The sequence below is a fragment of the Anopheles stephensi genome, chromosome X (genome assembly GCF_013141755.1).
Source record: "Anopheles stephensi strain Indian chromosome X, UCI_ANSTEP_V1.0, whole genome shotgun sequence".
Lineage (NCBI taxonomy): Eukaryota > Metazoa > Arthropoda > Insecta > Diptera > Culicidae > Anopheles > Anopheles stephensi.
Window position 1 is genome coordinate 6,678,235 of NC_050201.1, and position 25,192 is coordinate 6,703,426.

The 25,192-nt window shown below is 54.2% G+C and overlaps 7 protein-coding genes across 8 annotated transcripts; 1 reads left to right on the forward strand and 6 right to left on the reverse strand.

Moving 5' to 3' along the window:
* Positions 1-205: 205 nt before the first annotated feature.
* Positions 206-3,350, reverse strand: LOC118517453 (paraplegin). 2 transcript variants are annotated; one of them, XM_036063610.1, is made up of 3 exons: positions 2,911-3,350; positions 808-2,831; positions 206-712 (listed from the first exon to the last, which is right to left on the reverse strand). In XM_036063610.1, the coding sequence occupies exons 2-3, from the start codon at positions 2,797-2,799 to the stop codon at positions 359-361; spliced, it is 2,346 nt and encodes a 781-aa protein (XP_035919503.1). In that variant the 5' UTR covers positions 2,800-2,831; positions 2,911-3,350; the 3' UTR covers positions 206-358. The 2 variants fall into 2 exon arrangements, with proteins under 2 accessions (XP_035919503.1, XP_035919504.1); XM_036063611.1 differs by having other exon boundaries at positions 2,907-3,321.
* A 31-nt stretch (positions 3,351-3,381) lies between these two features.
* Positions 3,382-12,097, forward strand: LOC118517459. The gene is made up of 8 exons (XM_036063621.1): positions 3,382-3,464; positions 3,525-3,620; positions 3,694-4,551; positions 4,724-4,911; positions 6,445-6,897; positions 6,964-7,220; positions 11,167-11,355; positions 11,424-12,097. The coding sequence occupies exons 5-8, from the start codon at positions 6,534-6,536 to the stop codon at positions 11,637-11,639; spliced, it is 1,026 nt and encodes a 341-aa protein (XP_035919514.1). The 5' UTR covers positions 3,382-3,464; positions 3,525-3,620; positions 3,694-4,551; positions 4,724-4,911; positions 6,445-6,533; the 3' UTR covers positions 11,640-12,097.
* Positions 3,598-6,451, reverse strand: LOC118517457. The gene is made up of 5 exons (XM_036063614.1): positions 5,348-6,451; positions 5,013-5,276; positions 4,631-4,941; positions 4,026-4,146; positions 3,598-3,934 (listed from the first exon to the last, which is right to left on the reverse strand). The coding sequence occupies exons 1-5, from the start codon at positions 5,856-5,858 to the stop codon at positions 3,672-3,674; spliced, it is 1,470 nt and encodes a 489-aa protein (XP_035919507.1). The 5' UTR covers positions 5,859-6,451; the 3' UTR covers positions 3,598-3,671.
* On the reverse strand, positions 6,899-9,306 carry LOC118517461. The gene has a single exon (XM_036063623.1). The coding sequence runs from the start codon at positions 8,488-8,490 to the stop codon at positions 7,660-7,662; it is 831 nt and encodes a 276-aa protein (XP_035919516.1). The 5' UTR covers positions 8,491-9,306; the 3' UTR covers positions 6,899-7,659.
* On the reverse strand, positions 11,857-16,595 carry LOC118517455 (putative fatty acyl-CoA reductase CG5065). Its single transcript, XM_036063613.1, has 5 exons — positions 15,322-16,595; positions 13,517-14,219; positions 13,123-13,438; positions 12,900-13,032; positions 11,857-12,832 (listed from the first exon to the last, which is right to left on the reverse strand). Exons 2-5 carry the CDS (start codon positions 14,045-14,047, stop codon positions 12,241-12,243), a joined length of 1,572 nt encoding a protein of 523 aa, XP_035919506.1. The 5' UTR covers positions 14,048-14,219; positions 15,322-16,595; the 3' UTR covers positions 11,857-12,240.
* A 113-nt stretch (positions 16,596-16,708) lies between these two features.
* Positions 16,709-22,405, reverse strand: LOC118517454 (sodium-independent sulfate anion transporter-like). Its single transcript, XM_036063612.1, has 3 exons — positions 19,150-22,405; positions 18,357-19,076; positions 16,709-18,297 (listed from the first exon to the last, which is right to left on the reverse strand). The coding sequence occupies exons 1-3, from the start codon at positions 19,472-19,474 to the stop codon at positions 17,453-17,455; spliced, it is 1,890 nt and encodes a 629-aa protein (XP_035919505.1). The 5' UTR covers positions 19,475-22,405; the 3' UTR covers positions 16,709-17,452.
* Positions 22,406-22,492: 87 nt separating this feature from the next.
* On the reverse strand, positions 22,493-24,860 carry LOC118517460. The gene is made up of 5 exons (XM_036063622.1): positions 24,343-24,860; positions 23,954-24,165; positions 23,543-23,881; positions 23,147-23,461; positions 22,493-23,082 (listed from the first exon to the last, which is right to left on the reverse strand). The coding sequence occupies exons 2-5, from the start codon at positions 24,125-24,127 to the stop codon at positions 22,966-22,968; spliced, it is 945 nt and encodes a 314-aa protein (XP_035919515.1). The 5' UTR covers positions 24,128-24,165; positions 24,343-24,860; the 3' UTR covers positions 22,493-22,965.
* Between the last annotated feature and the right edge of the window lie 332 nt (positions 24,861-25,192).

A 25,192-nucleotide genomic window follows, 5' to 3' on the forward strand; every position in this document is an offset into this window, starting at 1 on the left:
GACTTGCATGAAACTATTTAAACAAAAACGGAAAACACCACAACGAAACCGTTTAAGTTTATTGTCACTATTGCTTACCGTCTTTTCCAGGAAAAGCGGTTTTAACGGTTTCAGCTCAAATTTCAACATCAATTATCAATTGCATAATGTGATAACTACTACCGCAAATACTTAGTCCTGCACTGCAGCCGAAGAAACAGGAAAATTGTTATGTAACAAGTACGATTAATCAAATCGTTTATTTACAGCTAAACAAACAATCTGCCCAACTCGCCCGGCGGCTAAATCCTGCATTTCGTTCGACTACACGCACGCCTACCCTTCCGAGTGCCATCGTAACCATCCCGCATATCGGGGCTCACTTCTCTTCCGCTCCGTTCTGGGCTAACCGTTTCAAACTGTCCTCGAAATCGACCGGTTCCATCTTACGCTTCGCATCGTCATACTTTGGTGGCCCGATCAGCTCCACCACCTGGTCGTAGTTAAGCGTTTCCTTCTCGAGCAGTGCCTCCGCCAGCCGGTTCAACTTGTCCGAATTGTCGCGTAGAATTTGCTCCGTACGCTCGTACGCGTCGGTAATCATTTTCCGCGCTTCAAAATCGATCAAATTGCCCAGACTTTTGGAGTACGGTTTCTTCGCGTACGGGTCGTTATCGCTTTCCTCCGCGAATGCAATTGGGCCCACGTTGCTGTTCATGCCAAAGTATTTTATCTGGTGCGGTAGGATGCGGTAAACAAAAACAAAAGGGCAACATATCAATCAGATATCAAATTAACAGGGTGTTGTTTTGTTTAGCTGTTACTTACCTGGGCGTACGCCATTTTGGTCACCTTTTCGAGATCGTTCTGTGCGCCGGTAGTGATACGGTTGAAGGTAAGATTCTCCGCCGCCCGACCACCCAACGCCATACACATTTTATCGAACAGCTGCTCGCGCGTGTACAATTTCTGCTCTTTGGGTGTGTACTGGGCGAACCCGAGCGCCAAACTCGTGCGCGGCACGATCGTTACCTTTAGCAGCACGTCCGAGTTGGGCAGCATCCAACCGACAAGCGCGTGGCCCGACTCGTGAAATGCGATCACCCGCCGTTCGGTGGGCGAAAGGGCATGGGAACGTTTTTCCGTACCGCCCACCAGCCGTTCCACCGCGTACTCCAGGTTGGCCGTGCGTACCACCTTCTGGTTGGTGCGGGCAGCATGCAGAGCCGCCTCGTTGCAAACGTTCGCAATATCCGCACCGGAAAACCCGGGCGTCAGCGTGGCCAACCGGCTCGAGTAGGTGGCCGGTGGTTGCTCAAGCGCAATCCCGGACAGGTGCTTCTCGAAGATCTCCTTGCGTTCGGCCAGATTGGGCAGATCGATCAGGATGTGCCGATCGAACCGACCCGGACGCAATAACGCCTTATCCAAGATGTCGGCCCGGTTAGTGCTGGCAAGCATCAATACACCCTCCTTACTCGCCATACCATCCATTTCGACCAGCAGCTGGTTCAGCGTTTGCTCCGACTCGCCCGAGTTCATACCACCGGCGCCGGCCGATCCTCCCTCGCGCTGCCGTCCAATCGCATCGATCTCATCCACGTAGATAATGCACGGTGAGCGTTTCTTTGCCTCCTTGAACAGATCACGTACACGGGCCGCACCTAATCCACCGATCATTTCGATAAACTCCGACCCGTTCATGCTGAGAAACGGAACCTGTGCTTCCGTTGCGACCGCCTTCGCCAGCAACGTTTTACCACAGCCGGGCGGGCCGAGTAGTAGCGCACCCTTCGGTACCTTCGCACCAAGCCGCTGGTAACGGCCGGGCGATTTCAGATAATCGACAAACTCCATCACCTCCTGCTTCGCCTCCTGCAGTCCGGCCACATCGCGGAACCACACGCCCCGCCCTCCCTCGATCGGATCGACCAGCGTGAATTTGGCGCGGCCCATCTGCGTGAAGCTGTCCATCGAGATCGGACCGCGACCGCCCCGAATGCGACTCAGCAGCGCAATGATGACACCGGTCGCGAACAGTGTAAATAAAATGCGTCCACTAACGTCACCGCTGCGCTCGAACTGCACCGATACACCCTCCTTTACGCCGAGCCTCTGTTCGACGGACCGCAGCTTCTCCTCGAACTTGTTCACATCGGCCACCGCCATGTGGAAGATGTTCGACTGCACGCGGCGTCCCTTCACGATCGCACCGTCGTGCAGGATGATGGTCACCATCTCCATGTCCGGGTGCACCACCACCTCCTTCACCTCGCCCACCGCCAGCATATGATGCACGAACTCGTGCCAGCTGACGTAGCGTGTGGCGGATTCGGGCCGGTTACGGGAAGGCAACACCATCGACAGAAAACCCACCAGCAGATAAATCGTGATCATCCAGATGAGCGTCTTCGTCACCACGGACATCATTTTCTCCTTATCGTCCTCGTCGTCCTTCTTGTTGCCCCGGTTCGGGTCGTCATCCCGGTCCGATGGTTTCTGCTTCTGGGGCTGCTGTTTGTCCAGCTTGCGTGCCGATGTGTGCAGATGGCGCGCCAATACGTACGCCGGAATCGAGCTGGAATCGCACAGCATACGCAGCAGAGCCCGCTGTTCGGCGTGCAGCTGGCGAAGCTGTTTCTGGGTGGGACAAAACGGTCTGCCACTCGGCACAGCCGGTATTGCACGAAACAATGCATCTCGGTTCGATTGACTAGGAGCGGTACGGTGCGCAATCGAGATGGCTGGTTCTAAGCGTCGCATCACCACCTTCAGGACGGTGTTGTTTATCAGCTGTCTACATCTTTCAAGGTGATGCATTTTTGTATCCGGTGAGTTTTAGGGGTTATTACCTAAAATAGAAAAAGAAGCAACATTATTACAGCATCTTGGGCGGGAGTTAATTAGCATCAAAACTACAAACAAACCTACAGCCAATAACTATAACCAAACTGTTTACATAACACGCGATGTTTAGCAACGATGCAACGCACAGTTTCTTCACTTGCTTTGCTGTACCATTACCGGATCGTTTGCTTTATAATTTCGTCACTGAAATCATTCCGAAGAGAGTGCTTACGGCTTTCCCGAGGCGGAATACTCCAGAACACTCAATGCTGTCGAATCGGTAGGGGTATTTCACAACCCCACAACGTTTTTTACGGTAAAACCGTCGTAGAACTCTCAAAAAATGTAGCTACGCTGGTTCATGGGAGAATAAGTTATTTTACGCAGTTACGCGTCTCAGTTTCCTCCGTTCCGGTAAGTTTCCGTGCTGTATTTCGAGCGGATGGAAATACAAATAACAATGTTTGCTTCCACTTCTAGCGGCGGCGGACGTCAATGTTTTTATTTCGTTGCCGTTGTGAAATCGTCTGTCAGTCGTCAACCGGGCACTATAAACGGAAAGTGCATAACGTCAAAGATCGCTGTCATCGAATGGGTATTTCGTTTTTTGTAGCAGCGTGTACCTTCGGTTCCCATCGGTATGGTAAAATTGCGATCGCATATTTCGAAATGAAATTTACTAGCAAAGTCTATTCCAGCGTCTTTGCGTTGAATGCGCTGTCGGCAAAGCCTCCAAAATGATCCGAAGAATGAAAGAAGGCACGGTTGAACGATGCTGACGGCAAAAGGAAAAGGTTACTCGAGTTCCCTCAAATCCGAACGCCGAACTGAAAGGACTTTATTGACTAACGTATTTTGTCTGTACAGACCAGCTGCGTGTATGTTAGCTTGAAACCACGTCCCACAATCGCTTGATCGGTCTGCACCGCTATTACTATCGGACCGGCGTTACTATATCTAACCGGTGTGTTGATGCTGGCATCCGCCACCAGACTTCCATCGTTCAGCCGCTCTCCGCACAGCCGGACAAAATTGATGGCGATGAAATCGTCCGGACAGCTGAACAGCTCCACACCGGCCTGGTTCGGTGGTACGATACTGCTACCGTCTACACCGTGGAGGAAATTTAGCAAAAAAGAAAATCATTTCTCTGACTGTGTCGGAAACGTTCCGCTGGTAACGGTGTTGTTGAACAGTACCTTCCGCTATGTTTACCAACTGAAATATGTTCTCCTTCCCGTTGGCTGTGTCCATATTGGCCAGCACGACATTGCAGAACAGTGGCTGTCGTCGGATGCAGATAGCGTAGTTAAGATTGTTCTGCAAGCAGGTGAGAAAATGCAAAAAAATTGTCCAAAATATAGTTCGCCAACAAAAAAATGGGGGACAAATTATGTAAACGGTTTTTAAAATATTGACATCAAGTTTTTAACCAGACGCTATAAATCAAACCACTGCACACTGCAGCGAATTGTCAACATTGCGTTGACAGTTGGAAAACTAAACAAAACAACCACAAACTTGCAATCCACAATCAGCGTATCGGTGTGGGAAAAGAAGGGATTTGAGGTTTGAAAACGAAATATTAAATCTTGAAGTGGTTACTCCCTTTGATGCCTGCACCCATTTGAGCAATTCTTGCCATTCACCATGGTGTCTAGAAGCAGTATCGTACACGGCACCGTGTGCTAGACGGTTCCCTTATTCCCACCTTCAACCTTTTCGGTAAGTGTGTCTGTTTCCTCTTTCGATAACGCGCTATCGCGTGTGTGTGCGGTGACGAATTTGCATGTAGTCAACTCACAAAATAGCTTGCCTTGCGGTTCGTCACCAGCACAGAGTTGTTGTCGTAGTTGAATGATTTCAGCACACCGCTCACACCCTCATGAAATTGCAGGCAGCTGGCTGGAGCGCGGGGCGTAGCAAGCTGAAAATTAAGCCGTAAAGAAGGAAACACATCAGCCAGCATGTAGAGTGAGCGGGGGGTTAGCATCGGACGGAAACTGTAACTGCTGACCTGCGTTATCTTCACGAGAAAGGCTCTCGGCTGTTTGGAGTTGAACACCGCACTCAGATACAGACGGTGTGAGTATGCACGATCGATGTCGAGATACACTGTCAAATGGGGGAGAAGGTGGGAAAGGGATGAGAATCGAACCTGGAAGGAAAACGAAAGACTTGCGTACTGTGCTGTCCAGTGTTGATGCCACACAGCACCGGGTAGACATGCTGGTCGTTTTGTACCGACACGATGAACTGATCCTCGACGCAGTTACCGAGCTGTGGCGGTTGCAGTTCGAAAAACCGAAACTCGAGCAACACCTGCTGGACGGTACGCTGCAGGATTAGGGTGAAGCCACACGGCACGGCATCCGTTGCGGGCCCAGGATAGTTGGGGCTGTGGAAATAACTTACATTCTGCTCCGTTCTACCATCACACCCGAACCGAACTGCAATATGAAATGGATAGCCACAGTAATGATTCAACCAGCTTCAGATTGCTTACAAATGTGCCACTTACACACGCAACACACACCGAACCCTCCGGCACAGCTGTCCATTGGCGTTCCGTGCAGCAGCTGGCACTCCTGCTCATGGTAGCACACACCGCTCCATACGGTAGCATTGTCCGGCACGTTCCCTTCAACCGCGGCCGGTTGCCGTCTCGGCACGCACGGTCCATTCACGAAGGAGATGATGTGAAACACGCTTAGTAATGGCGGCTCGTACGATAGCTTGGGTGGTAGAAACTTTTTGCGCTCCCGCAACGGTTGCTCCTGCGTACCGTTCCGACCGTTTGGCCGGGTTGGATTATACCGCAAACCATAGTGCAGCTTGTAATCGATGTACTGCTGCTGTTTGGTGGGCCGAACACGTTGATCCGGAAACGACGCTGCAAGCGTGCGATTAGCACCTGTCCGGCATAGCACTTCCTCCGGCAGGATCGTCGAGCCGGGAAGTTTACTGGTGGCAACTATCAGCGAATATCCATACTCCTGGATGATGATGCAGATGATCCACCAAGAGGGCATTGTTTGTCTTTGTTCGTTCTTTGCTGGCCGGCCTATTTTTTTCACACAAGCTTCGCTATACGACTATCGCCGGAAGACTGGGATCGGTAATATGATTCCGAGACAGTCGCCTCAGCGCGATATTGATACCTCCCCTACGAGACATACTCTCGTTGGCAGTGCATTAAGTCGAGAAGTAGATCGTAACGAACAAGCGGCATGTTCACTTTGTAACCGTAGCGTATAATTATCACTCGATTAGCGGTTAATTGTATGCAACACGCCGGTATGGTGCGATGGTCTTGCAGTATTCTAATGAGACGATACAAGAGAAAGGGGTGCCAGCACGGTCTGCTATCCTAACGGCAAAACTCAAATATGTTCGTTCAGACCGCCGTTGTGATATTGTAAGGAAAAAAAAGCGAACAATAATGGTATCGGAAAGTAATTTAAAAACACACAAGAGGCACCTTTCCTAGTTAGTTAACAATCTTAAGATTTATTTGTCAGTTTTGTAGAAGCAACATTAGCACATTTCTTAGCATCCGTAAAAGTATCAGCTAATGAGTAATCATATCGTTGTGGCTTGTCTATCTCGTCACCGTAGGATCCTTCAACGAGCGTACACGAACACCCAAACCGGGGAGAGGGGAGAAAACCCGCCATCCCTGTGCAACTCCTTCCATTCGGTTTACCATGGGCTCGGAACATTCCACGCAGCTCCAGCAGGGTACGGCAGCCGGTGCGGATGGTGCACTGCGCACCGCTAGCCTACACAGACATTCGGCCAGCAATCCGGCAACATCGTCCGCGTCCGGTCGCTCCGGTGTCGGTGGTGCGGGATCGACCGGTGGCAAGCTGCAACGGGGCAATACGATCGCGGTCACCGGTACGACCCCGAGCGGCGGTGGAAGCGGCATCCTGGACGATGGGTACTCCACCTCGTCCGTTACACCGTCGTCGGCGTACATCTGCGACTCACGGCCCGTTTCGCCACCGATGAGCGTTTGTTCCGATTCCGATCTACCGTACATATCATACACCGATAAACCGATTGGTGGTAAGTAGCCCCGTCCCGCCACCCCGTCCCGTACAACCAACTAAAGATATTTATTCTCGGCTTCAGATTCACCAAAGCTACGCAACAAGCAGCAATCCAAGCAGGCAAAAACGCGCCCAAACAGTGCGATCATTATGGGCCGGGCGTCGCAGCAGCAGCACCACCAATACCAGCAACATCTTACCCAGAATCTGGAGGGCCGGGGTAGGGGCGGCAGACCCGGGACGGCCACAGCGGGTGGAGCGCACAGTATCGTGGTGGTGAAATCGGCCGCCGTTCGCGACGTTGGCATTGAGAAGGACGACGACATTGTCCGTCTTCAGGTACGTGACGTCATTCCGGGGATTGGGGGAAGGGGGAGGGGGGGGGGGAAGGGAGCTGCATGGAGGGTGGAACACAGGGGGCTTTTTTTACAGGGGTTTGCCAATGAACTGTGAGCTGATTTTACGCAGCGCTCCGGGTGGGATTTGAACCCGGGTCCTGCCATGTGAATTTTGCCACTTTCCTTACTTAAAACTGCGACAATTGATTCGTTCATGTGGACCGTGTTGCTTGAATGGTGTGTGTGTGTAGACTTGTGCCCCCCCCCACCCACTTCCCCCTTAACAATACATCAAACAGTGTTATTCCACGCACCTGGATGGAATACGTTAATACACGAACAGAGACCACAAAACTAGCGGGGGGGGGGGGGGGGGGGGGCCCGTCTGGGTGATTGTGTACCGGTCGTGGGGGTCGTTTCAAGGTTGTCCGTTACAGCTGCTACAGGTTCGGCAAACCAACGCCAACACGCGTTGTGGCCGATTCGCGCACGGTGATCGGTTTTCGCGGGTCCTCGCTATCGTCCGCGATCGTACACCCGTTGTGGAAGTTGATGCTGGACCGCAGATGCCGCTGCGAGTTGCGCTTGTGTTCGGGTAGCTCCGCACCGTACTGCTGGTTGGCGCGGTGGCCACTGGTTGGGGTCGTGCGTGACGATGAGCACCGGCTCGAGCGGTAGCTGCTGCGATCGTCGAAATCGAGCTCATCCTCACCGGGATCGTGCTCGGAACCGTCCCCGGCGTGCTCGCTGCCGCATCCGTACTCGGTTCGCGTGCGCCCGGTATGGCCGGCCGGATGCCGCCGCACCGCACCATTGGCGGTGGGTGGAGGCGTGCAGAAGTCGTAGAACTCGATGTTGGACTGTAGCGTGCTGAGCCGCTTGGCACGGGCCGCCTCGCCCGTTTCCTCCTCCGACTGTTGGCGCAGGAACTGCTCGATCCGGAACCGCTCGCGCGCCTTGCTGCGCTCGTGCTCGCCGAACGAAGAGCCCACGCCGTCGTAGAACTGTATGTGCGATTCGGCGTGCTTGGGATGACGGTCGCGGGTGACCGGTTCCCAGGTTGAGTGTTGCTCCGGGCGTCGATCCGGTGTGGAGGCGGTCGACGAACGACGGCTGACCGGACGACCGTTGATCGAGGGCGTTCGAGGTTCCGGTTCCGGTGCGTACTCGTCCGGCCAGTAGAACTGTGTCTTCTGTCGATCCGGCCGCTCACCGGTGGCCCGATTGATCATGCCCTCGGTTAAGCCCGAGAAGAACTTTTGCTGTGCCATCGTGGCGCTTACTAAGCTTACACCGTGCTACAAACACTACCCGGCAGGCACCAATAATCACTAGCTTGGCTATACTGCTCGACAGTTCGCTAGTATACTATACACACACATACACAAAAGAAACACACCATCAGACATGGGGGAAAGGGGTGGGGGGGGGGGGGCGATAAATCACGACACACGGTCCTCGGAGCGGAACCTAAGGGATGGAAAATTGAACGGCACGTGGGCGTAGTGCTGCTGCTACTACGAGCCGTCCACCATCGTCCCGCATTTCACTTTCATTCCGCTCTGTTTGCTTCGTGCTATTCGAGCCACACACACACACACACACTACACGGTTCCTCTCCAATGGTCCGGTATTTGCTTGCAACTGTTGCACCGATGCGCTTTCGCGATGAACACCTTCCACCCTTCGTCAGCAGATCGATTTGCAAGCGACGGGAGACGCTCCAGTACGGGCGAGTCCGCTTCGTTCCACTGTGCGCACCTGAGTGAGCGATCGTGAGTCCCAAGCCGTACGGTGAAGGCAACGTACCACCAGCGAGCAGGCAGGCTTCCTACGGATCACCGGCCGTGCTCTCTCCTTCTATCGCTACGGGTCGGTCCATCTGTCTGTCTGCGTCACATTCTTAGGTGGCGCTCTATACAGTTACACGTGCCCGTAACGGAATTGTAGAATTAGCAGCAGGCTGGGGGAGAATGTTGAGATCGATCGTGGAGGAGTGGAGAAGATGGGGGGGCTAAATAGCATTTTATACCATCTCTACTATTCAGCATTATTGAGCAAGAGAGCTAGAGAGTCCAACAACACGGTCGCAATATTTCCATACGGTTCCTCGCATCCATCCACGGCTAATGAACGGTCGGCATTCCATCCCTACCCCCGTCGATAACTGGATTTACTTCTTCCATCTCGCCTGCCCGAGATATCCGAGACCAGAACGATGCTCCGGTCCCGATATGCGAACAGCTTCCCGATATGCATATCGCCATGGTGTTCTCGATATATTCTGGACTGCATTCTTGCTACTCTCACTTTCGATTGCTCAACACACACCCTTCCATCCTTTTCCCTTGGGTCCCCCCCTCGCTTGATGGTCCCAAAAGGGTGTCTGCATTATCCCGCGCACACAAAAAAAACCCCCCTCCCAATTGAAACACCAACCAAACCCACGGTGGCATGATCTGCATGAATTAGACCACCACCAACCATCCATTAAGCTGGTGGGACAACCTATTTTTGGTCGGTGTGGAAGTGTGGCGAACGCCCTTTTGCGGCACACACACACACACACACCGGTGAACATATGAGCAACGCCTCCGCCTTACAGGCTCGGGCCGCCAGAGAAGGTTTTAAAGCTCGGCACGGTGATCTTGTATGCAAATGACGTCTACGGACGCGTGAAGTAGCAAACCGGGCCATACTGCTTTTGGGGGCAACAACAACGAGTTTCTCGTTCTCGGAGGTGGCGGGGGGGGGGGGGGGGGGGGGTTGAGGGGAGATCCACCTACACTGGGTCGTAACGAATGCTGTAGTGCCCGAATCCGGCGATCTGCGTTGACGATGAGAGGAGAGAATGATTTTGGTTGCAATCGCGGCATTTTAGGAATGGAGCTTCAGGCTATTTTTATAGGTTAGTTGGAGTCTAGGTTTCGGTGTTTTCGGAAATGGTGGTAGCGATAACTCGCAATGGTATCTCCCCTTTTGCTCAAAACTTCTGACGAGCCGACATCACCAAAGATTACTGCCTGTGAATCTCCTCCACGGACCTCCTCCGCCATGGCAAGGAAGTTAGACCCTAGTTAAGTATTATTTTTGATACAATAAACAAACCCGCGAGGAAACCATTTAAAAAGTCAAATATTGATCCCGAAAATCCCCCCTCGTTGGAGGTGATTACTCATTTCGGTCGGGTGAGTCGGTCTTCTTTTGGCGTTAAACCAAGCTCCACCAATCTGGGCGAACCGTACAAACAAATTTGGTTCACGTCTGTACGAACTGCGAACTTCGTACTGTGTCTTGTGGAACCAAAAGGAAGTGGTTGCACAGAGAAACCAAAGAAGACCAAAAACCTGAGTCCGTCGTTACCATATTTTGCGCGCCCCCGCCTCCCCAGCGATGGTGGTGGTTGCGGTCGGGGGTGTTGCTTCACAATGCGCTAACCTTGACACTCTCGTACCCTTACCTCTTTCACGTCTCGAGCCTTTGGTAATGGTAGATATGGTGTGATGTCGCCCACGTCCCATCCATCCTCCACGGCACAATAGTGTGTCTTCCGCGGGGGTGAGAGATGTAGTCCTCCCAGGGTTTGCGCTACCCCGCAAAAAAAACAAGGCCGTGATTTTTTTGAGGTTGTCGATGCGGGCTAAAAATGGCCAACAGCAATGGCTTCCCCCTTTTTGTGTGAGATAGTGATGAGTATGGGCAGCAACGACCGCCATCGGAAGTCCATGACGCGTTGATCGGGTTTTTTTTAAATGGGAGGGATCGTAAGATAAGCATACCAGCGCCATCTGTTATCGGTATCGTAAGCAAAACCTTTCTCCGGCCGAGTGGCGCCCTCTATGAACGGCGCGTGCAAGCAGTACGGCTTCGCATCAGTAGCGCCCTCTGGCGGATTTCGGTGCGAACCGCAGTCTTATCAAAATGTCCGTTTCTCTTCGTGCTTGCAGAGTGTACCGATGTTCTTGCCGGTGATGCGTGGGACGCTAACGCTGCCGGCCAATCGCGATCCGGAAGTGCTGGAACGGCTGCAGCCCACCCATCTGATCAACATGTGCAGCCGGCTGCAGTCGCACTTCAATACCTGTGCCATTCACGTCTCCTCCGAGCAGCAGCAGATAACGAACCGCATCAAGGAGGTATATTAGAACGGAACGTTCCAATCGCAGCTGCTAGCCACAGCCACTCACACAGGCTCTTCTTGCAGGTGGATCAGGAGGTTTCGAGTGCCCTGGCCCAGCTGGTACAGAAGCAGAAGCTCTACACGTCCTACGCGGAAACGTTCTCGAAGGTGCGCCAGATTTCGCAGCAACTAACGCGCTGCAACGACATACTGAACCAGAACATCGAGAGCATGGAGTATCTGAACAATCTGCTGAGCGTGGAGGATCGGCTCGAGCCGTTCGTGTGGAAAACCGAGTGAGGCGGGTGGTAGGCGCCTCTCCAAACGCAGCCACGGTTCGTTGCGCCGTGCGTGAGTTTTGCTGCGTGCAGCACGTGATATAAGTATTTGCACCAAGCCAGGTGCAATGGTAGGGCGAGCGTATGGAAACTCGTGATGGTTCTAGTCGAAGAAGTGTGTGTGTGTGTGTCTCATATATAGAGAGAGGAGAGGAACACAGGTAGCAGGCCGAGCAGAGTAGTTATATGTAATTGTTGGCGCAATCATTATTGTAGCTTACATAGTTCATAGTTGGCCCACATTCTCAAAAGCCTTTACCAATTTAACGCAACAGAAGCACACGGTGTAATGGTGTGTGTGTGTGTTAAAGTTGTAATTGCTGTACTAGCGTTCTCGTACAAGTATGGGTCAGAGCCCACCTGCAGTGTATATTAATAAAGGTGACGGCTTCCTATCGATCCCCACATTCCCCCCCCCCGCCTTGTTCTGTTCTGCATTTTGTCATCCCTTACCCCCTGTTTTATGTTTTCCCCCCCTTATGTAATCACCCGCCCCGGTTTAGGTAGACTTTAAAATAATCGTTTGCGCGTCCCATGATCAGCAAATCCGCTGCCGGTCCTCGCTAAACACCACCCGGACGGAAGAGCAGTGCGCAGAGATAGTACACGAGCAGTAAGCCGGCCAGCTGGATGGCACGCTTGAACCAGAGCAGTCGGCGCAGTTTGGCCCGCGCCTGCCCGAGACTGTCCATGTCGTCCTTCAGCACAAACCGGCGGATTCCCAGCATGTACGCCTCGATGTACGCCGCCCAATCGAGCCCGGTAACGTCGCAGCGAAAGGCGCCGCCGGCCCGGTCCCGCCGTACCCGTTCGCCCAGCTGGCGCAGATTGTCGTTCCGGAAGGTCCACTCGTGCATGGCAAAGAACTCGCCGGTGTCGGCTGCGCGCTGGAAGCGGCGGGCTAGCCGCGCCATGATCGGTTGTCCGCCGCGGGCCCGCAGCAGCGCATCGAACAGGTACGCGGGCAGAAAGTGGAGCGCCAGCTCGACCAGCTTGTGGACGAGCCGGTTCGTGCGGAACCGAAAGCCGGGATAGAGCAGGACGTGCTTGGTGGGATTGCGGACGGCGCAGGCCTGCGTGATACGGCCGTACTCGTGCCACTTGATGCCGTTCACCTGCCCGGACGTGCAGTTGTACACGCGCACCGGGGTCGTCCTGTGAAGCAGAGGGAAAGCGATTACTCAACTGGCGGCAGGGTGAGCGATGCTGGCAATGCCCGTACGTGGTGTGCGCGTTTTCCCAGGCGGCCGCGATCAGTGTGTTGCAGACGATGTCGACCGGGATGACGTCCATGGTGCAGCGTTCGTCACACATGATGCTGCTGATGGTACCGCGCCCGATTTCCATCATGATTCCTGGGGAGAGGGTACACAGATACACACAGGGGGACGGTTGTCAGTAATGGTGGGACGATTGGGGAAGATTGATCGAGAGGAGTGCCGTACCTGTAATGCCGTGCACGTTATCAATCCAGCCGGGGTACGGTTCCGCGACCGCACCGGTCACAATCGACGGACGCACGATGCACAGTGGCAGCTGTTCCGCGTACTGAGCCACCAGCTGCTCGGTGATGGCTTTCGTGAGGGTGTACGTGTTCGGATGGTCACCCTGCAGCTGGGTGGCGATGGCCCCGATCACCTCACCCGGCAGCAGCTGCACACACTGGATGAAGCGTTCCGGATCCATCGGCGCCGGGTACACTACCTCATCGACCTCACGCCGGCACGCATTGCTGTAGGCGGTCGATACGTGCACCACGCTCTGGAGGGGGCAGAAGACCGGCAAGGGCGAATGTGAGTGTGCAAGAGCCGTACCTTCCGTCAGGCAGTCAGGACTTACCTGTAGCTGACGCATCCCGGTGCACAGTTCCAGCAGTTGCTTCGTGCCGATCGTGTTCAGTACGGCCGCCTCGGCCAACGCCTCATTGAAGCGTACCGTCGCGGCAACGTGAAACACTACCTGCACCCGGTCCACCAGCGTCCGACGGTCCGGTTCGCTTAGCCCGAGCAGCGGCAGCGAGATGTCACCGCCCACGCACACCAGCTTCGCCAGCAGCTGTGGCGTTTTCGCCCGGATCCGTTCGAACACCGGATGGCGGACAAACTCCCGGTAGCGCTGCTCGCTCGTTAGGCCCCGCTTCGGACGGAGCAGGATGTAGATGGTGCCGAGGCGTTCGCACGCACGCAGCAGCTTCTCGATCAGCACCTTGCCGAGGAAGCCGGTCCCGCCCGTCACCAGCACGTGCTTGCCGTCGTAGAACGGCACGAGCGCATCGGTAACGGTGGCCCTCTCCTCCACATTGTTGTTTTCGTCCAGCGGCAGGTGTGCCCCCTTCACCGGAAGCTTCGTCTCGACCGGCTCGGCCAACATCGTCGTGCGCTGCTGCTTTCTGTGGGAGTCTGTGATACTGTTTGGGCACTGTTCTGGTGCTGGAACTGTTTTTCGGTTGCTTCAAACCCGACGGCAATCTACCATGACGGGATGCTGGTTTTTTCCGACTCGTTGAGCTCTACTTCCCGTTGTGAGAATTCGCGTGTGCTTACTGTGGGCAACAGATTAGATCGATGGATATGGACTTTAGGGACAGTGCTCAACTATGGGGTTGCCAGTAGCAACCTATCTCCCGCGATCTCGCGGACCCGGTGAACCATTACTTCCGGGGGGGTGTTGCGCACTGCGAGAAGCGCAATTGCGGCTAATGAGCCCACAGATCGCTCGCCCTGAATTGAACCTACACCGCCACACCTACTCGCCCTCGGCCCGGGGTGCCCAGGAATCGGTAGCCATGTTTTCAAGATGGCAGACAAGCGGGTCTTTAGGCCATGGTGCCGCCGTAACGAGCCTGCCGGTCGGTGCAGGTTTTCCATTTCTGCAGCGCGCGCTGCACTTTACATCCGAACCAGTTTTTGCACCAACCGTGGGGAAAGAGAGAAGAAGCGTGTGTGTGTGTGTGTGTGTGTGCTGTGTTTGCACATCTTGGGAATCTTTCACCCACCACCACCACACTTTCTTACGCTACGCTCTCCAGCTCCCTCCCTAGCACTCTCTCTCTCTCTCTCTCTCTCGCTTCGTAGTTCCAGTCCATCCAAAACCGGCCCGTTGCAAAACGCCGTGGCGTGAAAGTGGCCGAGAACAAGACACCCATCCGAGAGAAAGGAAAGGGGACAGCAAATAAATGCGAGGCTGGTTACACGAGCGTGTGCAGGATCCAGCAAAAGGGAAACCGGGCTGGTTTTGGGTGGCGCGAAAATCTAGCTACCTTACCTTGCCCACCAGCCCCCGCCCGACTGCTGTCGTAAAGGAGTTGTTATGACGATCGCAAATACGAGGGGGACTGTTGCATAACGTGTGCGGGCGGGCGGGGGTTTGATGGGAGGCTGGTTGTATTACGGGAGAATTGGTTACTGGACATCTAATATATTCGTTGCGTAACGAGAGGTGTACGGTTTGTTGGTCCGAGAGTAACCAATATCTTCCTCAAGAGCTGTCTGTCTTGCCCAATATCCTGGTCACGTCACCAGTCGGATAGTGCAGCGATAGATCGGAGGTTGGTGCGGGACTAGGAGACTTAGAAGATGCTTCAAGGAAGTGATTGGGGGGCCGAAGACTGAGACCTTAGTTATCGCTAGCCGGCCTATACTTACCGCACCTTGATTGGTTGTGGAATGGAACTGCTCCGGAACGTTGGAACACCTGTCCAGCCTAGCCCCGGGTTCGTTCGGCTAGCCTGGCAGGACACCACCTCGGTTGATCGATAATATGCTACAGGAGCTAGGTTCTGTACGGTCTGCGTTGGTTTGGGACGAAACAAAGCCCAAATAGACGAGACGCACCACCCCCTACACACACACACACACACACACGCAATCACATTCAAATTCGATGGGTTTGATAGAGAGGACGTTGGATGTTGCTTTGGCTATCGCGGGTTATCGGATCCCGCACACGCACACACAAACACGCCCGTAAAATGTCCGCTTGGCACAAGATGGCGCTACACTGCTAAGCACCGTCCGCCAGTGGTGCGCTTCGAAAGACGACTGACCGCCGCGTACGATCAGCACGCCACAGCAAAGCCACCGTAACGCTAACCGTAAGCGCCAAAGGATCTCCTCCGCCAGGTACGGGTTGCATTACGCACCGCTGCACTCGCAACCGGTGGTGGGTGGGTTGGTGGGTGGTATGGTGGCGCCTCCAAAGAAAGCCTTTTTTTCTCTGCTGCCGCCACGTAAAGAAAATCGAGAAAACCCGAACCAGTTTGTGCCGCCATCACCGTGCAATGGGACCGTGTACATGTGGGGGGCAACATGTTGGAGTAATGGACGTGAACTATCCGCTACTGCACACACACACACACACACACGCGCGCGCTTAGTGAGGTTGGAGGAAAATGGTTGGAATGAATATCCGGGAGAGTTGATGATCTCTAGCGTGTTGTCAACAATTAGCGAGGCGATAACGGCACCGGTCTTCTCCACGGCAGGACCGGGGTTCAAATCCTATCCGGAGTGGAGCCGGACTACTCACAAGTCACAGAGTGAAGTGGATAAAGATTTTGCGGAAAAATATTTGGTCTACGCCTCCGATAGAATTCGATGCCCTACCAATCGCATCTAGCCCAAGAAGACGAGAGATTCGAAATTGGGAGGACATTGGGAGCTAATAACGCGGCCATCTTTGTTTGATTGAATGATCACGAGTTTTGGATAATTTCTCGGGCGAATTTAGGAAAAATAGAAGAAAATAGCCAGCTAGAAAAACGACTTAACTAACTCGTCTTAACTAACTAGGTGGATACGGCAAAAAGGCCCAAACAAGTCTTAACCAAACCTCGAGTCGAGTCGAGAAAAAGAAATGACTCTCCAACCTCACACACTCAACCTGCTATACCTTTGCATGTTGCATGTTGCATTGATATTCCCCCCTCCCCTTTTCATCTCCCGACCCAACGCAGTTCTCATCCCGGGAAAGCTCCTAACGCGCTCGTTCGTGCCACCGATTGCAAAACGCACGGAGTTTTTGGTTTTTTGCCTTGCAGCGGCAGACTTGTTTCGCTTTTAATTGTACCAAATAGAAGACGAAGCGACTCACTCGTAATGCAACTGCATTCACCAATCGATGTGCCGAAAGTGCATTCGAATTAGTGCTGAGAGTGAGAGTGGGAAAGATGGGGAAAGAGAGAGAGAGAGAGAGGCTCCATATCTGTCCGATCGTTTCCATCATGCACCCCATGCGCAGGGTTGCACATATGCATTCCAGCTAGCGCGCGCATCGTAATTCAACGGTTGCGTAGATGTAGGCCCCTCGTTTTGCTGGCCATGCTTTCTTCGCTTCTTTCTAATGTCTCTCCCTACCCCTTTTTTTTTCGCTGCACATGCACAACACATTGCAATGGTGAAGGGGGAGGCTTTCCTTAACCTTGGGGTGAGGTGGGAGCAGTGGTGGGAAGGTGTGGAGAGGGATCTGGTTTTTTCTTCTTCTTCTTCTGTTTGATAACCGCATTCTTGGGGCAACGAGAATTGCGCTCATCGTTTGCTGCAATCGACCCTGACTCGAAGTCTCTAGCTAAGCCTAACCCAACTAGATCACCATAGCCACGAGAAAAAAAGTCTTCTAAATGAGTTTATTTCTCTCTCTCTCTCTCTCTCTCTCTCTCTCTCTCTCGCTCTCTCTCTTTGATTGACACTAGCAGATCTAGACTACGATTTTTGTCCAGCGGGCTGCCTACTTTCAGGCGACGCGATAATTTGCATTGCGCCATGCAGGCTGCATACTTTACGGCGGCGATGGCGACATCATCGAACTAGCGGGTTTTTGTGCCATGTCCTTCATGGCAGCTTGTTGTGCAACCACCGGTGGTGCACTTCCCTCCGGCCGGCGAAACACCCAGGTACCGGCGGGGTGGTCGGTGGTTTCGTGCAGCTGGAGCGCCTGCTGCCACGTTGCCCGAACGTTTGCTAACCTCAGTGTGCCCCCGAGCCGTTCTACCTCATCCGCTAGCTCGCGCAACGCCCGGACCGCACTGTAATCGAGCGCAACGAACTGCGCACAGTCGAGCACGATCGGGGCACGGTGGGCGCGTGCCTCGGCCAGCACGACCGCCCGCAACCGATCGACGCCCGGGTACAGCAGACCGAGGTGCGGTCGGATGAGACGGTGGGAGGGGTCCGTGGTGCAATGGGCCCGCGGCCACACCCAGTGCCGGAGTGGTTCGAGCAGGCTGACCGCCATCCCGCACAGCAAACCGACCTCGACGCCTCGAACTAGGCAAACCGCAAAGCACACCGTCCAGGCGAGCAGGTCGGCAAGGGAGGCGGGCGACCGGGGCAGGCGACGCACGAGCGCTAGATCGAGCATGGAGGCGACGGCGACGATCAGTACGGCGGCCAGCGTTGCCCGGGGGATGTAGTAGAAGTAGGGCGTGAGGACGCCGAGCGCTAGCAGGGTGAGCAGGGCGGAGTAGAGCCCGGAGAGCGGCGTCCGGACGCCGCTGGCATGGCTGACGGCGGAACGGGTGAAGGCGCCGGTGGTGGGCATGGCACGGAAACACGCACCGATCACATTGCACAGCCCGAGCGCAATCAGCTCCTGCGTTGCGTCCACGGCACCACCATCCGCCGCTGTCACGAGAATTGACAGGTGAGACCAGGGTTCGGTGGCATCGCGCTGGACAACTTACCGAAAGCTTTGGCGATGGCAACGTTCGCAAGGACAGCGACGAGCGGTACCAGCAGAAGGCCACTGCCCAGCTCGGCGGTGATTTCGAGGAAGGTGGTGGTCGTACCGTTGGCCGTGACTCCCTGCACAGGCCACTCGAAGGTGGGTATTCCCGGCTCAACACGTCCCGATAGACGGAACGGAACACCGCCGGGCGTGTCGGAGAGATGGTGAGCGAGTAGGGTCGCCAGCAGTACCACGAGAGCATTCCTTGCCAGTGACACATACCACAGGATGCGATGGAGTCGACGATTCCGGCCGGCAGGTACCAGCCGGGGTAGATACTGCAGCGCGATCAGGATCACCATACAGCCAATGCCGAGTGTAGCATCACCGGGCGCGGTATCAGGCAACCGGTGCAAAACGCTCCAAACGGTAGCGAAGAAACCACCGTCGGTGGACGCACGCGGAAGACCGAGCAGATTGCCGAGCTGGGCACCGATGATGATGAGTGCTGTAGCGGAGGTGAACGCGGACGTTACCGGGACGGAGATGAGGCAGACGAGAAATCCTAGCCGAAAGATGCCCATCGCCAACTCGACCAGTCCCGAGGTGAACGCGAGCACGATCACGTACTGCAGCGGGCGACCGGCCGTGTACTGGAGTGTCAGCAGTGACATCAGACTCGTAGGACCGATCGACACCTCTCGCACCGTACCACAGAACACGTACACCAGCGAGCCTGTAACGATCCCATATGTGTGAGGGGGGGGGGGGGACTGCGTGAAGGGACGGGGACTCCTGTGGCCACTCACCCATGAACGCAGCGTACAGGCCGTACTGTGATGGGAGGCCAGCAATCGTCGCGTACGCGATGCTCTGCGGTATCATCGTCAGCCCGAGCGTAACGCCGGCAATCAGATCGGACAGTGCGTCCTCTACCTCGTACCTTCGTATCCAGGACAGGATCGGCAGACGCTTTGTTGGTGAGCAACCGGCGAGCAGCTGTTGCTTCCAGGTGGAGGAAGACTTCGTGCTAGGATCGGGCGAGCTGCCATCTTTATCACCGTCCTGGAACGGGACGATACGTGGTGCCGGTTGCTCACGCAGGGCACGCAATTCTTCTGCCTCCTCTGCCATCGTTGCTCACGCACTACGGGACCGAAGCACATCACCGTACTGACGCTATCGCACGAGCAGTGTGTTGCTGTTTGTGCCCGCAGGCTGGCGAATGATCTGCGCATCTTCCACGTGGTACAGCGATGGCGAGATGACGCCCGTCTCACACCTTGCTTCTTCCCAATCTCACCAGCTGAGGGGATCGTTATCATCTGGTGCACCAGATATATATCTGCTCCCCTCCCCCCGTGTTTATAGGGCTCGCGCGCTATCAGATTGTTGTCTCCTCACCTACTCCCCGCTGACGTAGCCCTGCTCGCCGTGATTTGCATCCCACGGAGCGGGGCAGAATTGTTGTCGTGTTGTGTGCCGGAAATTAAGGTTAACGCTCGGTGGGAAGATATTCGGCGGACTGGGCGGATATGTGCGGAGTTTGTTTACCCAGCTGAAGCGTCGGCACTGGTCTCGATTTGCCTGATGGATAGTTTAATTCTGCGTTCCCTCACAATCGCTACAGAACAGGGTTATCTAGACAAGAAGCTGGTGCTCGCTGGTGAATGTGGCCCGGTTACAGGGCAACGCTAGGGAAATTCCAGGGTGTACGCAGATTCGTTTCGTACTTCTGCTACGGCACTGTCGTCGTCGAAAAGTCTGGATGAGATTTGATCACTGGTTAAAATCGGCCCCATTTTGATTTTTTTTTTACATGTATGGACTCTGCGAAGCGGTTGGTCACAGTGCATATCATTTTGTTCCGTAAGAAGAGAAATCTCCTCTCATCTTCTGCTGAAGAAGATCCAGGGATCAGTGGAGGATTGACGGAGTAGACTACTGCCAGAGGCCCCGTCGATGACGAGACTTCTCCAGTGGTGAAAGCACCCAGTTATTCCTACTACATTCCTACAACAGTGGGCGAACTCCTGAGAGGGATCTTGCCTCGCCTTGATTTAGGTGCCTCGCATTAAGGTTGTAAGGGCCTGAGGGTGTCGCAGGTATTTGTCCGTGCTAAGGGTCCTCTCGGTCTGCTTCTTCTTTCTTGGCCTGCTCCTATGGAACACGTCTAAGAGACAAGGCCTGGTGTCCAATCCGTTTTCAGGAGACTCGGTCCATAGCTGCACTCCTCCCGCCAACGAGCTCGCTGTGCTCCTCTACGCCTCGTCCGTCATCCTCATCACGTGCCCCCAACCAGCGTATCCTTCCGGCTATGGCAACTCTGCTAGCTCGTGGTTCATCCTCCTTTTCCACACACCGCCAAAGAAGATGTCGAGTGCATTGGAGTCCTCCGCCAGAACTCGTGCCCGTAAAGGACTACCAGCCGTATCAGTGTGCGTTGCAGGAGTTTCCAGGATCTCAGGAGTCTGTGGAAAACTCCTCTACTACCTCACGATCGTCGCCGTCAACGAATACTCTGCTTCCGAGTCGTACTCTATCACGGTCAGAGCCTCCAGCAGGCAGGTACTTTGGCTTCGTCGCATTGTTCCTCAATCGAATCCTATCGGCCTCGCGTTTCAGCCGGGTGTACGCCTCGCACACCGGCGCAGATGTTCGTCCGATGATGCGAATGTCATCCGCGAAGCCAAGGAATAGGAGAGACCGGGTGAAGCCAGCTTCCAGCTAGAAGCTTTCGACGAAATCTGTAACAAGGGGTGCAAGACTGCAGAAGAGTATGCGAGACAGGAACTTGTAGACAGTAAGATAGCACAGTCCATTCTGTCGCCCTTTTTGTACACTGGGAGAATGACACTCAGCTTCCACTCGTTTGGTAGTTCTTCCGATCAACTTCCACTTGCTGATCACCTCTCGGTCGTCCGACAGGATATCTCCATCCGCGTTGCAGCATATGGCGACCATAGGAGTGTAAAACTGCTGCGTGCCGCATTCAGCATCCTGTAGAACTTGCGAGATTCCCCCGACTGAGATAACTACTTCATCCGACGCCTCGAAACTGCGTTTCTTGTCCTGAAAGAGCCGGGTCTGCTACTTTCTCAGTCGTTCACTCGGCCGTGGCGCTGATGGCTTGTTCCACCATACGCCAGTGGTCATTAAGGGACATCGCCTCGGTAGTGGTGTCCTCCGGCAACGCTTCCCCAAGCGCGATCACGAAGCCCCTCTTCAGATCCGTACTGAGCCTTGGGGTAGGCTGATTGCGCTGCGTATTGGCTACGCAGATTTTTTGGTGTAGCTTTACCATAACCAGGAAATGGTCTGAGTCGACATTTGCTCCTCTGCAGGTCCGTACGTCGATAATATCCGAGAAGTGACTTCCATCGATGAGAACTGGGAATATGTCAACCGCGGTCATATTCGATGCATGGGTGCATCGGCATCGATGACCGCCTGTATCCAGTTCCGGAACCTGAAGCAAGCCCGGACTACCAACCATACTCCTGGGTAGGGCCGCAAAAAACGGGCCTAATTTCTGGCGCTAATCTTTCATTGTGTTGCAGAACGTTCGGTTGGTATCCCTTTCAACTATGCCCTACAACGAACTAGTCCATCGGGTTGAGGTTGGGGTTGACCTGGGAGGCCAAACCATGAGGAGTGCTAAAGTCGTAAGAATGCGAATTGGCGGCCGTCACGACAAGGTGCCGCATCTTGTTGCCCTACCCGTGATCACTTTGGTTATCCAGAGCTATGTCCAGCAGCTTCACAAAGCCGTCCGCGTTCACGTCTAGATGGATCCTGCTACACTCGCCCCTGTAATTCGATCGTCGTTCCGTAAGCAATCCGACCGCCTGGTATGATCCTTCCGTAGTGTGCAACAGCCTCAAAATCTCCGTTGCAGGTTTCAAGCTGCTTCCGAATAGTCTTCTTGATAGCAATAGTTCCGGGTGGGTTCCACTTATTAAGTTCACTTGTCATTTTTTTTCACTGTTTCCAAACACTTGCGGCTTTCGAAAGACGAATCGTTTGTTTTGATGCGATTACTCGATCACGAACTATAAACGGAATGGCCAAGTGTCAAATTAATCTTGCACACGGAGTAGATGTCACAACACCAAGCAAGCGTGAAGGTAGTAGTAAGACAGGATCCGCTTGTTTTTTATCATAAGTAGTACAGGTTACGTTAAGTTTATTCAATTACGCAGGTTTTGTTTTGTGTTTTATCAGCAATTTAACGCCTACCGCCGTCCGTCATCATCAATTGTCGCGTCTGCTCATGTCACTCACGCCGCTACACGCCTACAACTGCACCGGAAAGGTATTGTCTCTCTCTCTCCCTCTCTCTCTCTCTCCCTCTCTCCCTCTCTCTCTTTCGTCCATCTTGTAGAACGCGTTCTACAAAGGGTTAATTAGTGTGCCCGAGTGTACGCATCGAAGCAAGCGGCACAACTTAGCTGTAAAGGGTGTGTGTGTGTTAGTTTGTAAGGTTAGCTGTAACATCAGTTGTGTGCGTGCTGGTTCGGCTTTCATCCTACTATAGAAAGAGCCTCCGGATCCTGGCCAAGGTTCGCGTTGGGGAGATCTGGAAAGCCGAGTGGGAGAGCGAGTGGGAACGACGAGGGCCTCGCCTAGCGTATCTTCTTGCTGATCTGCTCGATCAGTCCATCGACCCGTTCGCTTTTGCCCTTGAAGTTCTTCGGATGTGGACCGATCATCTGCACAAACTGCGGCACATCCGGTGACACCTGAGCGAGCGAGATAGAGCATTAGCGAGAATAAACATGGTGGTGCGAAGGTTAGCTCCTGTACCTGGACGAACTTCGCCAACGCTTTCATCGTGCGGAAGAGATGTTCCTCCGTTGGGGAGCTGTTGAAGAACTGCAGCAACGCCATCGAGATCTCGACCGCAACGTCATCGAACACGACCGTCTTCACCTCCTTGCAGGCGATGTTGTGCACGAGCGCGGTGCCGATGTCCTGCAACCGGGGACAGGTGGCCAGCAGACAGTGTACCGCGACCTTCGTCGTCGCCCGTATATTCGACGTGGTCAGCCCGTTGTAGTTCCATTCGGAGATGTACAGCAACCACTCCGATGCGTTGTTATTCTCAAACAGGTTGCACATCTGGAAGATCGGAAGAAGCTTTAGAACACACGAAAGAAAGAGAAAAAGGGGGGGAAAGGGAAAACGGCCACCACCACCTACAAAGAGTGCAATCGATTGCTGCTCCTCGGGCGGATGTCGATCAATGTCCTGGGCAAAGTTCATCAGCACGTGCTCCTTCCGGTCCTGGTGCAGCAGCAGTATGATGTCCTCCTTCAGTGCACAGTTCGCGAGCGCCCGCAGCAGATGGACGCGCACGTCTGTGGAGAACGCTTCCTGGTCGCGGAAGATGCGGCCGACAAACACGAGGAAACAGTCGCCAAACGTCCACGCACCTTCGCCGAGCAGCAGATACTGATGCAGCTGATCGACCGCTTCCTGCTCATCCTCGGACAGCTTCCCGTCGACGAAGTCGACCAAACGCTCCAGCTCCAGCTTTGACTGGCGTTCATAATGGTGGAGAGAAACATTAGCAACAACCCGTTCTCCGTTGCCTTAGCTGCGGCTACTTACGTCAACCTCGGTGAAGATGATCGGAGGCTCACGGTTACGCTTGCGTTCCTCCTCGGCCAACCGTTCGGCCTCCTCCTCCTCGAGGACCTTCTGTGATGGGAGCAGCGGTTGGGGCGTACCGTTCGTCGCGCTACCGTTCGTGCTGGCATGTGCATCCGCCTCCGTGTCCGACATCCTGTCCGGTTTTGTGTGTGTGTGATGGGCTTTGGAGACTACCAAGAAAAGGAAGCCGAAAAAAAGAGCAGAGGAGCTATAGATATTACAGGTACACACGAGACGAGTATGTGAAGTTATGGAGCCTTGATCGATCGATTGATTGAAGTATGGCGGCTGCTTTGATGGAGGTAGACAATGCTGGATAGAAGGCTGGACAACGCTGTTGATCTCACCGCCAATATCGCCAAGTCGTCGTACAATTCTGACCGTTCTACCGACCAAAACCCGGAGACAAAACTTCTCAGCCTGAGTCACTTCACACCCACGGGATGCGTCAGAATGTTCTGGTCAGCTTGCTTCTCCATAGTAGTGGTAGGCAGCGAACGCCCGCAATGTGGCCTACATCTGGCCGTTCGGCTAGGCAAGTCTGAGGCGTGATTCAAACACCACTCAGCCACGTACGCCGGCAAGTCTTCTGTAAGTGAGACTATTTTTAGACCTCCCGTGCGCACCGCTCGCTGCAACGTGGCACCTCGATTTCCTCGAGACCCGACCGTTCGACACTGCACACAGTTCTTACTCGACACAAAAAAAGGGGCACCAGAATGCACCACCGCTTCCGCATTTTTCCTATGCACGCACACCTTTAACCGAGTCCCACACGGAGAGACGCAGTCGCCTGACGGTCGGGACACGTTGCTCATGTCCCGCGGGTGAACTAGGCCAACCGCGCAATTGAAGCACGTTGACTCACGCACTTGTCACGCGCGCGTTTGATGTGTGAGATAGGTCATCGCATATTCCTGCTACAAGTCCCTCAGCTCACGCTCACACTCACACACTCGCTCCACGTCCACACTACACGGGCTCCTTCTCTATTTTTAGGATGTGCGTGAAGGGGGAACACAGAACTGTGATGTGTCCGCTGTTTTTCTCTGTTCTGTGCTGCATAGAATCGGCGATTCACATTTTCACCCTCCCACACACACACACACACACACGCAGAGACAGCCTCACACACATATGGAGACAGTCGTTCATCTTGAGCGCCGAGGAAACGTGGCCTCCATCCTAACCTCAACC